This window comes from Lissotriton helveticus, chromosome 3_1 (genome assembly GCF_964261635.1).
Source record: "Lissotriton helveticus chromosome 3_1, aLisHel1.1, whole genome shotgun sequence".
Lineage (NCBI taxonomy): Eukaryota > Metazoa > Chordata > Amphibia > Caudata > Salamandridae > Lissotriton > Lissotriton helveticus.
Genome location: NC_136061.1, coordinates 1,101,985,457 through 1,102,000,710, shown reverse-complemented (window position 1 = coordinate 1,102,000,710; position 15,254 = coordinate 1,101,985,457). Strand labels below are relative to the sequence as shown.

Here is a 15,254-nt window from a genome sequence, read left to right as displayed (position 1 = left end):
GCTGTCATGTTGTCAGTCCGGATTAACACAGCCTTGTTGCATAAGTATTTCTGAAAGACTTTCATTGCTAGAAATACTGCTAGTAACTCTAAGTGGTTTATGTGTAGTGTATTTTGCTTGACTGTCCAGAGACCTTGGACTGTGTATTGAAGGAGATGAGCTCCCCAACCTGTCAGTGATGCGACCGCTGTTAATACTGCCTGTGGAACTGGCTTTTGGAACAGTCGCCCCTTGGAAAGGTTTTGTGGGTTCCACCACTGCAGAGAGCTGTAAGTGCGACTGTCTACCAACACTAGGTCTTTTAGTTGTCCTTGAGCTTGGTTCCACTGCCGTGCTAGGCATTCTTGTAAGGGACGCATTTGAAGCCGAGCATGAGGGAGGATGAATATGCAGGAGGCCATCATGCCTATTAGCTGCATAAACACTCAGGCTGGCAGGGAGTGTTGTGGCAGAAATCTTTGAGTGAGAGACTGTATGTTGGCTATCCTGGCTGGATTTGGATATGCCTTCGCCACTGAGGTATTTATTGTTGCTCACAGATATTGTTGTACGTGGGAGGGTTGCAGATGTGATTTTGGGTAATTTATGGAAAATCCTAACTCGTGGAGTAGCTGGATTGTCTCGGACGTATGGCTGGCACACTGTGCGTAAGAGTTGGCTTTTATGAGCCAATCATCGAGGTAGGGGAAACAATGGATGTTGTGGCCTTCTGAGGTGTGCTGCTACCACTGCTAGGCATTTTGTAAAAACTCTTAGTGCCGTAGTTACCCCGAAGGGGAGAACTTTGAATTGATAGTGGTGACCTTCTATTGTGAACCTGAGGTATCTCCTGTGAGCTGGATGTATAGAGATGTGAAAGTATGCATCTTTGAGGTCTAATGTAGCAAGGAAGTCCCCTTGCTGGAGTAGTGGGAGTACTTGTTGTAGAGTGATCATATCGAAATACTCTGAGAGTATGTATTGGTTCAGAGGTCTGAGTTCTAATATTGGTCTGAGGGACCCATCTTTTTTGGGAATGAGGAAGTATAGAGAGTATACTCCTGTACCTTGATGTTGAAAAGGGACTGGCTCGATGGCACCCTTTTCCAGCATGGATAGTACCTCTTGTTGGAACAGCGTGATGTGTTCTTTGGACATTGGACGGTGTTTGGGCGGTATGTTGGGCGGAGTAGAAGTGAGTTCCAGGCAGTAACCATACTGGATATTTTGTCTCACCCACCTGTCTGTCGTAATGTCGTTCCAGACTGGTAGGAATTCTGCCTCCGACTGGTGTTAAGTGGTCTGGAGGGAGTGTGAACGAGTCACTGTTTGGTGGCGGTGGAGGCTCTGGTGTTATTACCACCCCGCCCTCTGCCCTGGTTATTGTTCCCTCTATAACCTCCTCTATTGGAGCCTTTATTAAAAGGTGCCTTGTGCACTACTTTTAAAGGATGAAGAGGTTTGGGATGTGTTGCCTCTGCCTGAGCCTCGAAAAGAGGAGCGACGAAAGGAGCTCCTAGATTGTTGATATTGAAGTGCACCCATGGACTTAGCGGTGTCAGTATCTTTTTTCATTTTTTCTAAGATGGTATCAACTGCAGGGCCAAACAAGAAATCTTGGTTAATGGGTTGGTTGAGTATTGTAGATTGGACTTCATTTTTAAAACCTGAGATGCGGAGCCAGGCATGCCGGCGTAGCAACACACTAGTGTTCACAGACCTAGCGGCTGTATCAGCTGCATCAAGGGCGCATTTTATGGATGCGTTAGTGATGAATTTACCTTCCTGTATCAGGTCATTTGCTTTTGCCTTGTAGGGTTCTGGTAGGTGTTGTAATGATCCCTCCAGTTCATCATAGTGTGCTCTGTCATAGCGTGCTAGGAGAGCTTGTGTATTGGCAATTTTCCACGTATTTGCTGCCTTAGAGGCCACTCTTTTGCCTGAGGCTTCTAAAATGTTTGGCTCTTTGTCAGGAGGGGGGGGCATCACCTGTTTGCGAATTTGCCCTTTTCCTAGCATTAGATACAACTAGGGAGTCTAGTGGTAGGTGAGGCTTGATATAAGAGGGGTCTGTAGGGGCTGGTTTGTATTTCTTTTCAATTCTTTGATTAAGGACACGCGCCTGGCTGGGTCTTTAAAGATGTCTGGTGTGTGCTTCAATACTCCATTCAGCATAGGGAGTATACGTACATTCTTCTCTGATGTTGGGAAGGTGTTAAATAGGAAATCCTCCTCTATAGGGCCAGTGTGCATGTTTACGTCATGTTACTGAGCTGCTCTGTCTACTAGCTGGTTAAAAGCGACAGTGTCATCAGTAGGAGACGGCTTTGTGTGGTATGGCGAGGTATCGGGTATGGGTTGTGTATCATATAGGTCATCAGGGTCATTCTGATCGGCCCATGTGTCATCCTGGTTTCCTTGATCATCAGGGTCTATAAAGTCCTGTTGAGGATCTTCACCCATGTCTTCTACGTCATCATAGTGTGGAGGTGTAGGAGAATATGGAACATAAGGCATGTTAGGAGTGAAAGGAGGTGTAAAAGGTCTAGAAGGGGATGTCCCAAAGTCCTTTTTCTTAGTAGGAACAGGAGAAGGTGCTTCAGTGTCCAATCTTCTCTTGTTCTTATTGTAAACTGATATATGTCCTGTATCAGGTTCTATATACAGTCTATTTTGGTCTGGGCTCACTGGATCAGGATGGAAAAGTTCTTCATCCACTGTCCATGGCTTTGGCACCGATGTTTTTGGATCGGTTGCTTGCTTGTTCTTATTTTTCTGAGGAGCTTTTTTTCGGCTCGACGTCCTATGTCGGCTCGACGGCTCTTTCCCGCTTTACGGCCTTGTTTGACTCGACGACCTTCTTTTTTGGGTCGACAGCCTTTTTCGGCTCAGCGGCAGTCTTCGGGTCGACGACTTTGTTTGGGTCGATTCCCTTTTTCGGGTCGATTCCCTTTTTCGGGTCGACGGTCTTCTTTGGACCGACACCCTTCTTTGGGTCGACAGTGATCTTTGGATCAACTACCTTCTTTGGGTCTACGGTCTTTTTCATATCGACGACCTTCTTTGGCTGGACGGACTTTTTCGGATCGACGACTTTTTTGGTGTCGGCACCCGTTCTCGGCTCTGCGGCCGTTTTTGAGTCGACAGCCTTCTTGGCAAGGGTTTTGCTCGGTCCCAGAAGGCTTTGGTATGGTCTTCGGAGCCGAGCCGGAAGGCGGGGCTTCTGAAGCAGTGTTTCGGTCGCGGCGAAGGCTTTTAGGCGATGCTTTGACCGGAGCCTTGTCTGGAGGTGGAGGCAGGGTAGGGGCTTTGGTATTCCCGGTTTGCCCGGTGGGATCTCTTCATCAGAGTCCGACTGGTCTTCTACTGTGACTAGTTCTAGGTCAGAACCCGCTGCCTCTGGGAGTTCATGTTCATCGTCGAAAATGTTATCCGGTTCTGGTGCCTGTCGCTGCATCTCTTGTCGAGCAGCCCTTCGGTTCCGGATAGTTTTCTTCGACCGGAACTGAGCACAAGCTGGAGAGTTTTCTTCGTTGTGCTCCGGAGATAGGCACTATGTATGCTTAGCGCTATGGGGAAACTTGGATCGACATTGTGGGCATCTTTTAAACGGGGTCCTTTCCATCGGCGGGAGGCCCATGTGGCATCGAAAAGGCCCAACGGCCTACGTAGACTACCAGGGATAGATGGAAAGGGTTGTCGAGTCGAGGGATACCGAGCGGAAACAATACCGTCGCAAGTATAAGGTTTTTGGCCTTAGAAATTTGGAAAACTTCGGTCCGGAAGATGGAGGATTGTCAAAGTGCATCCGAACCCAATGGCGGAGAAAATTGAACAGTGAACCTTTAAAACATAACAAAATAATGGTATCGGCACTAAAATTGCAAAATTGACGCTGTATGTTTACCATTCACAGAAATTAAGTCCCCTGAAGAAGGGCACGGCCCAAAATGCAGTGGGTGCATTATTTCAGTTATATGATGAATATAATCATTGTTGAAGAGAAAAACATTTGAATAAACGCAACAAAAAGAATTCAAGAACAGTTGTTCAAACTTTATTGAAAATGTTTCATGAGTACATCCTGGGGACATTATTCACCGGCAGTGGTAACCCAAGTCTTGACACATCCCTGTGTGCCATGCCTGCAACCCACTGCCCTGGCATAAGTCAACCACCCCTCTAGCTGGGTGCACTATACCAGTGGTGAGGGTACAGGTGTAGGAGCCCTGTACCCCTACAGTGTCTAAGTCAATTCTTACACATAGTAAGTGCAGTAATGCCTTTAAGAGTATAAGGTGCTGGGAGTTTCTCATTAGGAACTCCATAGTACCAGAATGGCTTTACTGAAAACTGGGAAGTTTGGTATCAAACTTCTAAGCACATTAAACCCACACTGATGACACTGTGGGATTTAATGAAAAAATGCACACAGAGGGCATCTTAGAGATGCCCCTGAAAAAAGACCTAACACTAGTGTCAAGGCTGAGTGGCTGCTTACCAGCTGCCACCAGCAGACATGTTTCTGGACCCCTTAGTCAAGAGCCTGCTGCTCTCGGGGGTCTGAAACAATGCACATCCTGGGACGAGGTGCCAAGCCCCCTCCTCCAGGATGGGGGGGGTCTACGAAGTGGAAGCTTCAAAGGCTTGCCACCTTTGTGAGCTTCCCCTGGCCCTCTGCTGCTTCCAGCAACTGGCCCCCACCGGTTCTGACCTCCACTTTGGGTGGGAGAATCAGGGGGAAAACCAAATGAGGAGGGGAGGTCTGCCCACCTTTGCCAACCCCACCCCTCAGGTGGGAGAGGCGAGGTGAAGCACAACTCTCAGTCCCCCCATCTTGCAGATGGGGGGACCCAGCCAACCAGAGTGAGGCATATGCCCCCCCTCCCACTGGAGGGTGGCATAATAAGGGTGTACGCACCCCAAGGAAAGGACCCATTGGTCCCACCCTTTACCTACCAGTAACGCCCCTAAATCTAGTATTTAAGGCCACAATTGAACCTTACCTCCTCAGGCAAGAACCGATCAAGAAGAAAAGAAGAAGGACCAAAGAGCCGTGCCAAAGCTAAGAAGAGGAGGACACCCACTGACTTTGTCCTAGCCCTACCGGCCTGGCCCCACCTTGAACCTGCAGTAGTAAAATCTTGGTGTTTCCTGCATCCAGCAACCCCAAGAAACCTGAGGGCCTGCCCTGCCTTCCACAGAAAATACGGTCTACCATGAGCACTGGATTTGCTCACCCACAGACTCTGGCTCCGGCCAAATCCGTGAGATTGCACCACTCTGCACCCGACGCCCATGGCCAGAGCTCGAGTGGCCCAACACCACGAGGCGAGCTCCCCGGCGATCCTGACCTGAGAACTGATGATCTCTGACCTGCCTAGAATCTCCCAGCGAAGCCTGCAGCCTCTTTCTGGAGGAACTCCCCCCCCCCCCCCCCCCCCCAGTGACCAGGGTTGGTAAGAGAACCCGATGCCTAAAGACATCCCTGCAACTGAAGTACCACGGCCCTGGGTGGCCCAACCGACGTTGTCCCAGCATTCCCAACTTACCTCTTCAACCTGTGGTCACCTCCAGAAGATCTACATCCCTGAGCTTGCTGCCTTTGTTGAAACCGGAGAATCACCATTGAAATCAACAGGGCACCCAACACCAAATCAACACCCTGCAACCAGCGGCCCAAGCGCCGCTGCAGGTGTGCTTTGAGTGCTAAAACTGACTCCCTTTGCCCGGAGCTAAACCCCAGGAGCTTTGCTCCCACAACCTTGTGGCCTGCTCGTGAGCAGTCACCAACCGGAGGCCCCCAATCCCCCACTGGATAACACAGGGCCTCGGCACTCTGCACCCGGCCGCCCTAGTGCCGCTGAGGGTGCTACGAGAGTGCATCCTTGACCCTGGGGGAACCCTTGTTCTAACCCCAGAAACACAACTCCAAAGACAAAGTACTTACCTGTTAACCGATAACTTCATTTCTCTCCATAGGAATATTATGACTGCTTTTACTTGAAAAATGTTTTAAGTGTGAAGTTGATTTGTATGAGAACCTAAAAAACTAAAACTGTGCAAAACTGATTGGACTTACCTTTTCTCTAGGACATGTCCCAGGGTGATATCTAGGCATATCACACTGAGTAGAAAAAGTAACTTAGAAAGTAATCTGAAAAGTAACTGAAAAGTAATCCGAACAGTAATTTCAACATATTGATTTAACTGTATTTCAATATATTGCATTTGAACTCCCATTCAATTGTAAAACATTGCATAAGATTTTGCAAAGCAAACTAGGGAAAAAATGGAAAAAAATCCTCAAAAAGCAGAAAACGAGTTATCAGGGCCTGCAAAGCCTAGGCTAGGGGAGGACATGGAAAATGTGTATGTGAAAGAAAGAGGAAATGATGGGGAAAAATGTTAACATACTATCTTGGAATGTAAACGGGCTAAGACTCCCAAGTAGAAGGCGTAGAATTTTTGAATACCTAAGGGTGGCAGATTGCGAGATCATTATCTTACAGGAAACACACTTGTTGAAGATGGAGTGGGAGGATATCATAAAAAAACTAAATTGGGTGGATTGCTATGTATGTACAGATCAGGAATGTGTGGTTAAGGGGATAGCGATACTCTTCAAAAAAACCCTAAAAGTAAAAATTGAAAAGACTGAACTTGACAAAAAGGGTAGGTGGGCAATCACCAGGATAAGAATCTACGATACCTCGTAGACAATAGCGGGTTATTATGGTCCCAATTCCGATGATTCCTCCCCCTTACAGAACTTGTATACCCATCTTTTATCATATACATCCCCGGTGATCGTAGGGGGGGGATTTTAATCTGATTCCAGACCCTAAGGTAGACCGTTTTCCGCCCATGAAACAGGTTAATCTCCCAAAAATGCGGGAGTGGTTGGGAATCTATAAAAGAGATCTAGGTTTGGTGGACATTTGGAGGGAGAAAGGGGATAAAAAACATCCTTTTACCTTCAAAAATAAAAGACTGGGAATAAAATCCAGAATTGACTTCCTGTTGACAGACAAAATATTAGTGGATCAAATTTATAAAATCGAGCATTTGCCAGCCACATTATCGGACCATTCTGCCGTGCTATTAAAATCTCAGTTGAACATTCAACAGCCGGCAGTTAGATGGACAGTGGATCGTACCATTTTTAATGACCCACAGAATATTGAGTCTCAAAATAGAGTCGTTAGAGTACTTTGAGAATAATAAGGAGGGCGTATCCCCACAGGTCATGGTGGATGCATATAAGGCGGTTATAAGAGGGAAGATACTCAGTTTGTCTGCATACAAAAACAAAAGATCAAAACAAGAGATAGGAAGGCTGGAAACTAACATCAAAAACTTAGACTTACTTATAGTGGCCGAGGCTGATCCTGAAACAATAAAGAAGTTGGAAGAGGACAGGGGGAGGCAAGAAGAACTGCTAACAGGGGAGTTAGAGAGTAGGGTAAGGGAGAAATGGGAGGCAAGCAAGTTGGCGCATTATGAATACGGGGAGGGGTGCAGCAAGCTGCTGGCGTGGAAAATAAAAACAGATGCCAGTAGAAACAAGATACTCAATATCTTACCGCAGGACGGTTCAGATATTTGTTCTGAAGAAGAAGTAATAAGAAAAGAATTCGTAGACTTCTTCTCCCTGTTATATACCGAGGACACAGCCCCATTAAGTGAAGATTTAGATAAGTACTTAGAAACCCTGGCTTTACCAGTGTTATCGAACCAGGAACAAGACGAATTAAACGCCCCAATTGCAAAGGAGGAGGTAGAAGAGGTGATGAGAGGCTTGAAGAGGGGTAAAGCAGCAGGCCCGGATGCCCTACCAAATGAACTCTACATTAAAATTAGTGAGGTCCTATCCCCCCCATCACAAACTTGCTAAACAAAATCTATCTAGAGAAAGGGAAACTTCCGGATTCGTGGAATGACGCCACGATAAGTATCTTGCTAAAGCCGGGTAAAAATCCAGCAAGATGTGAATCCTATCGCCCCATAAGCCTTTTAAATAGTGATTATAAGATCTTTACACAAATTTTATCAAAAAGGCTCGGTAAAATAGCAGGTAAGCTGATAAAAGAAGATCAGAAAGGGTTTGTAGGAGGCAGGCACTTGCAGGACCTGACTCACGAGCTTATTGGGTCTATAGCACCTTAGCTGCTTTGGAACGTCCAGCTTCAGTGCTGAACGTTCCATTGCGCAGGTGCAGTTGGAACGTCCAACGGCCGACGGCAGCACTCCCGAGGTAGTGGTGCCGTCGGCCGTTGGTATAGGCGCAGCACTTAAGAGGATAGATATAGCGATAAGCGAGAAAATTCCCCTAACAATAATAACGCTAGACGCGGCTATAGCGTTTGACAGAGTAAACTGGGGTTTCCTAAATGCAACGCTAGAGAAATATAAGTTGGGCGAAAACTTCCAGGAAGCTGTTAAAGAATTGTACCGATCACCAAAAGCCAGGGTTCTAATAAATGGGAGCTTAACAAAGAATATAGATATAAAGAGGGGGACTAGACAGGGGTGTCCCCTGTCGCCCCTATTGTTTAACTTATACATCGAGCCACTGGCACACAGGCTAAGATCTAATTCGGAAATAACCTCGTTCAAATATAATGGATGGGAAAAGAAAATAGCTTTGTATGCAGACGACCTGATGATTTTCACGGATAATTATGCAGGATCCATTAAAGCGATTGAGGACACTCTAAACGACTTTGGTAGGATATCCGGCTATCAAACTAATCAATTAAAAACAGAGATTATGAGTTGGAATTCCCAAGTGAATAGCAACTACACCAGGGAGAAAATCAGATATTTGGGGATAGAGTTGACCAAAAACTTAGATAAAATAGCAAAGATAAACCTAGACAGGATAACAGCGGAAGTAAGAAAACTACTGAAGGCATGGGGAGGTCTTCCTCTAACATTTTTAGGTAGATCTAACCGAATTAAAATGGCCATCCTCCCGAAATTCACATTTATATTTAGTGCCATCCCTCTAGAATTTAATAGAGAAACTCTAAAGAAAATACAGGGTGAACTGTCAAGTTTCATTTGGGCATTTAAAAGCCCTTGCATTGCATGGAGTAAATTACGGAGAAAAAAACTGGAAGGAGGAATTGCTAGTCCCGACCTAGTTGAATACTATAGAGCCTTTCAATTTAAGCATATTAGGGTTCTCTTAGGTAAAGAAGATCTGTACCCGGGTCATCTTAAAGCAACGACCAATAATATTGGCCACTATTTGTACAAATTCGGTCACCCGAAGTACTTCAAAAAAATAAAATTGAAGACTTTGGAATCAGCTGCGAAACTGTGGTATCGGATCAGGAGTACTCTGGATATTCCTTATTATAGTGAGTTTGCACCTATATGGGACTCTCCAGGAACCCCGGAGTGTCTTAAAGACAGTTTGGCAAAACCACTAAAATCATCAGGTTATGAAGTATGGGGCCAAGTATTGGTTAAGAACACTCTAATAGATTGGGAGTCTCTATGTACAAGCACAAATGCATCCCTTTCAAAATTCAAGTTTTATCAACTTTCTGGTTGGGCAAAAACTCTGAAGGAGAAGTGCAGTGGAAATAAAATCCTAGAAGCTTCAATGTTGCAGAATTCCCCAAAGAGAAAAGAAATTGCATTATGGTATTGGGCACTGATTGGAGCCAAGGAGGAGGACCTGTCGATTCCGGAGAATACCTGGGGAAAAGATCTACCATCGTTGGACCTTCAACATTTGTGGCAAGTATCTATGAGCAAATGTTGGTCCATTGTGAAATCTGCTACTCTAAGGAGAAATCACCTATTTACTTCCCACAGAGCCTACTGGACGCCAAAGCGTCTATCCAAATTCAGTGGCAGTAACACGAAATCCTGTTCCAAATGTGGCCTACCAAGGGCGGACGATGGGCACATGTTCTGGCAGTGCCCCCAGCTTGGTGGTTTCTGGCAGGAAGTGAGTAAAATCCTAGAAGCTGTACTGAGAAGATCACTCATAGTAAGTATGGATCTTGTTATTTTTGGGGTCTGCCGGCTAGAGGGAGTAACACCCTTAACAAGGAAAGAAGAGAACTTGTTGTTTATGTTGACTTTGCTTGCGCGAAGGGAACTCTGCATTAAGTGGATAAGACCGGTTTCCCCTACGCACTTAGAATGGGTGGCTTCCATAAACAGAGTAAATAAGTGGGATAGGAAAGGGAAACCCAGTAGGAAATACAACTATTGGGAGATCTGGGAGGACTCACAGTTTGCAAGCTAATTGGGAGATTGAACATACTGACATGCTAAGCCCTACTCATTTCCAATGATTATGCAATGGCAATATGTACACAAGCATGATGCTTGTGAGAGTGGCCAAGGTGGTCAGCTCCCCCACTTCGGAATAAAAGTATTGAAAGTGTCATGAATGTAAGGGGACCCGACTTCGTAAGTACACATAGTGAGACTCCCCAGCACCAAGGGTGGTGAAGGTCCGGACAGCTGAGAAGCGGGTCCCTGACAATTTCAGATACACTCTATTGCAGAATGAGGAAAAAATAAAAAAATAAAAAAATAAAAAATAAAAAAGATTTTGCAAAGCATTTATTTCACTTACCTGTGCCAGGCTTGGCTTGGTTCTAGAAATAAAATAACCTAATATTTTATACAACCAAAATTGGTCTGAGTTCAGTCTTAAAGTGCGAGACATCATTTGCTGATTGAGTGTGTACAACAAACGCTTAACACTACCCTCTGATCAAGCCTTACTGCTCGCCCATTCTACCACAAATAGAGAGTAAGGTGCTATCTACTTTTACCTCTGCCTACCTTTGGGGTTCTACTGGACTCTGTGCACACTTTACCTCATTTTGGTATAGTATAAATGAGGTAAAGTGTGCACAGAGTCAGCTTTCTACAAATGTCCTGGGAAATAAAGCAGGACATTACCTGGAAGGAGACCTCATTGGACCTTTGTGCGGCTTGAAGAATTGCTCTTTCACCTTAAAGGAGTGCAGCTTGACCAGCACATCTCTAAGATGGCAATTTTCGCCAAGCATAATGGGGCCCACTCTGTGCACTCTTTCAATCTTCACTTTCCATTGGGTCTCACTGAGCAGCTCAGAGAAGAGACCTTGAGTAAAAGTCTCAAAGTCTTGCAGAATAAGTATAGCGAAACATGCTGGTGTCTTGAAGTCTGGGTGTCATGGCCTATCACAGCTTGAAAGGGAGATATTTGATACCAAAAAAGCTTATGTGCTTAAAAATGAACAACACCTTCAGGGCGATGCACACAAAACTGGGAAACTTCCAATGCGGTTAGGAAGGTTAGGCATGTGGGTAAATATGTGGTGGACTAGAGTATACGGGGAGAGCTCTGATAAGTCCTTGGCAACCATATTGCGTCCCAAATGTTCTGAAGAAGTCTTTATTGCTGAATGTTTTAAGCAATATTACATGCAAGTCTACACTTCACGTACAAATCCATCAGAACCAAATATCAAGGGCTATCTAGAAGACAAAGAAGCCTTTAGTTTGCTGTCAATACAATGAATGCATCATTACCATGCATGCATTGCAACTAACATTGTTACAACGCATATGGCTTTACCGTGCATGCCTTTACTGCAAATGTTTCGTTGTAAGGGCATGTTTGGTAACATACATGCGTAGTAAAATGATAAACAAGCACACACAATCAAGTGTGATAGGCCCCAGTAGTGTATGCCCCTCAGCCAGTAGGATGGTGCATGTGTCCGTTTCGCAGCTCTGTAGGAGGTCACAACAGGGGAGGGGCTGCTGCTGCGGTGGGTCTGCCCACACTTTCTCCCTCCAAATCCTCCAATGTGGTGGCATGTCACAGTATCCCGCTTGCAGGCCGATACTGCGATGGGCGGAGTCGGCCAAAACCCTCTGCAAGCTGGCCGTAAGTACCATGAAAGGAATTCCTCAGCATCCAGGCATCATTTCCACTATAGTGCCACGCTCCAGATCAAGGACATTGCTCCTCCACTCAAGTGCTGGTGTCCTTGCCAAAAGCAGAGTGGGTGGATAGCACTCCAGTGCAGCCTCCGCCTCGGCTCAAGCCTCAGGCCTTGTATCTCCAGCTGCATTCCAGGAGTTTCCAACACCTAGCACAGGTAATGGTCTTTGTGCTGCAAAGTTGGTGCTATTCTACCACTGTTCCATTCTACCTGTTCACAGTTGGTGCACACATGCTCCTGGCCCCTACCACAGCCCCTTGCCTGGTGGCATAATGTAGGGTCCTGTTTACAAGCTCATTCCACGATGGGCAGAGTCGAAACTCTCCGTAGGGCGGCAGTAAGCCGGGACGGTGCTTCCAGTCGGCCATGGGGGTGGTCCCTAACCTCCACCACTAAGCCAGTTGGTCACTTGCTAGTTCCTTCACTGTCCCCTGAGCACCTTAAAACGTTTTTTTCTGGCCCAGAGCCCTAAAACCGGCTCCTGCCACAGCCCACTTTTCTTGGCCCTGATCCCTAAAATCACCCCCTGCTCCTTTTCCTGGCCCTGAGCTCTAAAACTGCCACTTGCCATAGCCCCCTTTCCCCGGTCAAGCCCTAAAACCGCCCCTGCCGCAGCCTCCGTTTCCTGGGCCCTGAGTGTACAACACGTTATAACATATATTCTTTACAATGAAAATGATTTTAACGTGCTTAGTCGATTTCATAGTAAGGGCATGTGTGGTAAAGGCATATTCGTGTCAAATGATTCGTTGTAAAAATGTGTGCTAATGGCATGCATGGTTATAATCAAGTTGTAATGGTGGTTTCCCAATTCTGCCAGAGCAGTGTGGGTCTGATCCACAGCATACTTTCTCAGAATTCTCAGGCAGTTTCGAAAACTGATATAGATGTTAATGTTTTAGCAGTTGTTTGGATTCTAAGAAAGCATTTGACTCGGTTGAATGAGATTTTATGTTCGCAAGGCTGGAGTGGGCGATACATTTCTGAAGCTGACTCGCCTCTTATATACTGGCCCACATTTGTGTAAATGGTGCTATAACTACTCCTATATCATATACAGAGAGGAACCCACTTTTACCACAGCTTTATGCCATAGCATCGTAACCAGTGGTATGCGTACTCCGCATCATACAAATAGAGAGCTGAGATTTCTGGGGTACAAACTTATTTTACCTACAAAAAATATAGGTTGGAGGAAGATGAGCATCACACAAAAAGAAGTCAATAGAGGACCTGCAACAGCGGAGAGGAAAGGGCAAATAACGGAAATCACAGTAGCAAATACTGTGTATCAGCTATCATTGGGGAGGGAGGATTTGTAGGATATGCAACACAAACAACATGAAATGAAAGAGTATTTTCACAGTGCTGAAGGGGATAGTGAAAACTGCTTCACAGAATTGGGTAACGGGAGGCTCTAGCAACAGAAGGAGAAAATCATTCAGTATAATCTACAGCATTCATATGAGGTAACCAAAGACAAGAAGGTTAACAAAGTATTTAAGAGATTTATAACTGCCCTGTACCACAAAATATGTAGACCGTTAGGAAGCAATTCAATAGTGTACGACATTAAACCATGGCAACTGCATACAAATGTCTATAGGCTCAACATGAGAAAGGAACAAATCTTACTTGCGGAGTTTGCCTTCAACCATCCATTTATCTCTCCTCAGGTTTGACAAATGATCAATGCTCTTATCAATCTCACTGTATGAGAGGAAAGAAGAACTATGCATTATTTTGAGCGCAATAGGCCAAGAGCAGTGATGCTTTTGATAGGTGGCAGTTGCAAGAAATTTTGCTGACCTGCTTCAATATTTAATTTATCTAGAAGCAGAATGAGGAACTAAATGTAAAAATGTAAAAATAAAATTCACCTGGAAAAGAGCAGACAACTCCATTGACTATCACATTGACACTTCAGAATATTTTACTCAGATTACAAAAAATACACAGTGGAAGATGCAGTTCAATGTCATTTTTTTACTGTATTAATATTTAATACCAGTTACTCTTTACTACTGTGATTTGTAAATGCCACCCACCTGCCATAAAGCATCTGAGTAAATGTATTGTTGATGTGATCTACTTTGTCAGTCTCTCTGGCGCAGCACTACAATACTAGAGTTTGTCTTAAGTATAACAAGTTGGGGATCAGAGTTCTTTGGGGATAAAATGTAATTTGTTTTTGTGTCCGGTATTAGCCAACTTTGAAGATCCCACGAGACATACCGGTTTATGGGCAATGTTCACTCCTTCGATTCAACCTCATTTCTATTAATGTGTCTGAATCTTCCATTCTGGAAATTAGGTCTGGTTCGCCAGTTGACCCTTGCCCTTTATTCCTGCATTCTAAGGCGGTTGAGGAGGTTAATCCTATACTGAATAGATTTTTTAATTCTTCTATATGAACTGTCACTGTACCTTCCAGTAGGAAGCAGTCTTAACTGGTTTCACTTCTGAAAGAACCTTCTGCCGAACGTAATGTTTTGTTGAATTTCAGACCCATTTCCCTCATTCCAGAGATCTCCAAAATCCAAGAGAAACTGATAAATAGGCAGTTGTTGGATTATCTGGACACTAACAAAAATGGTTCATCCTAGTCAATCTAGCTTTCGTCCACAAAACAGCACTGAGACAGCATAAATTGAAGTTTCTGAATGCAATAAACTAACCCTTGATCTGGGCAGGAAAGTGACATTGAGCTTACTTGATCTCTCCGCTGTGTTCTATACCATGTCGCATCACCGCCTCAAACTTCTTGGAGTTGGAGGTCAAGCTCTTGATTGGATTGAATTATTCTTTGTCAATGTGTCTGGTTGGCTCCATTTTCATGGGGGTAAAAGCCCCTCCCGATTGGGCGTGCCACAGGGCTCTTCCTTTAGTCCAAATATTTTTTATGTTTATTTGGCCCTGTATTCGGTTTTGGTGAAATCCTTTGGCTAAAATGTGGTATCTTATGCTGATGACACCCAGGTTCTCCTCTCTTTTTGAGAGGGGACCTTATTAGGATCATTGTCTTCTCAAGTCCTGCCTTTCAGTGTTAAAGGCTTTGTACCAGTCACCTGATGTGTATTATGGGCAAGACTGAGATTCTGTTTGGAGCCTTTCATACAGATTGGTGGTCAAATGTTTGGCCTGACAGGGCCCTGCCTCAACCTTTGTACAAAATCTCGGGGTAGGGTTTGATAACCTCCTATCCTCTTAACCGTAGGAGTTCGTGGTGGTCGGAACACGCTTTGGACTGCTTTGAGCTTTCAAAGAAATGTGTTTTTCTTCTTCCTTTGACTTCTAGGAAGA

At 45.1% G+C, this 15,254-nt stretch overlaps 1 protein-coding gene across 15 annotated transcripts in view; it reads right to left on the bottom strand.

Moving 5' to 3' along the window:
* Positions 1-15,254, bottom strand: part of BAZ2B (bromodomain adjacent to zinc finger domain 2B) — a 1,221,971-nt gene that overhangs the window by 499,892 nt on the left and 706,825 nt on the right. For all 15 annotated transcript variants that reach the window (XM_078681689.1, XM_078681691.1, XM_078681692.1 and 12 more), the window contains one exon: positions 13,587-13,661. In XM_078681689.1, coding sequence (XP_078537815.1) covers positions 13,587-13,661 — 75 coding nt within the window. The remainder of the gene's footprint in view (positions 1-13,586; positions 13,662-15,254) is intronic.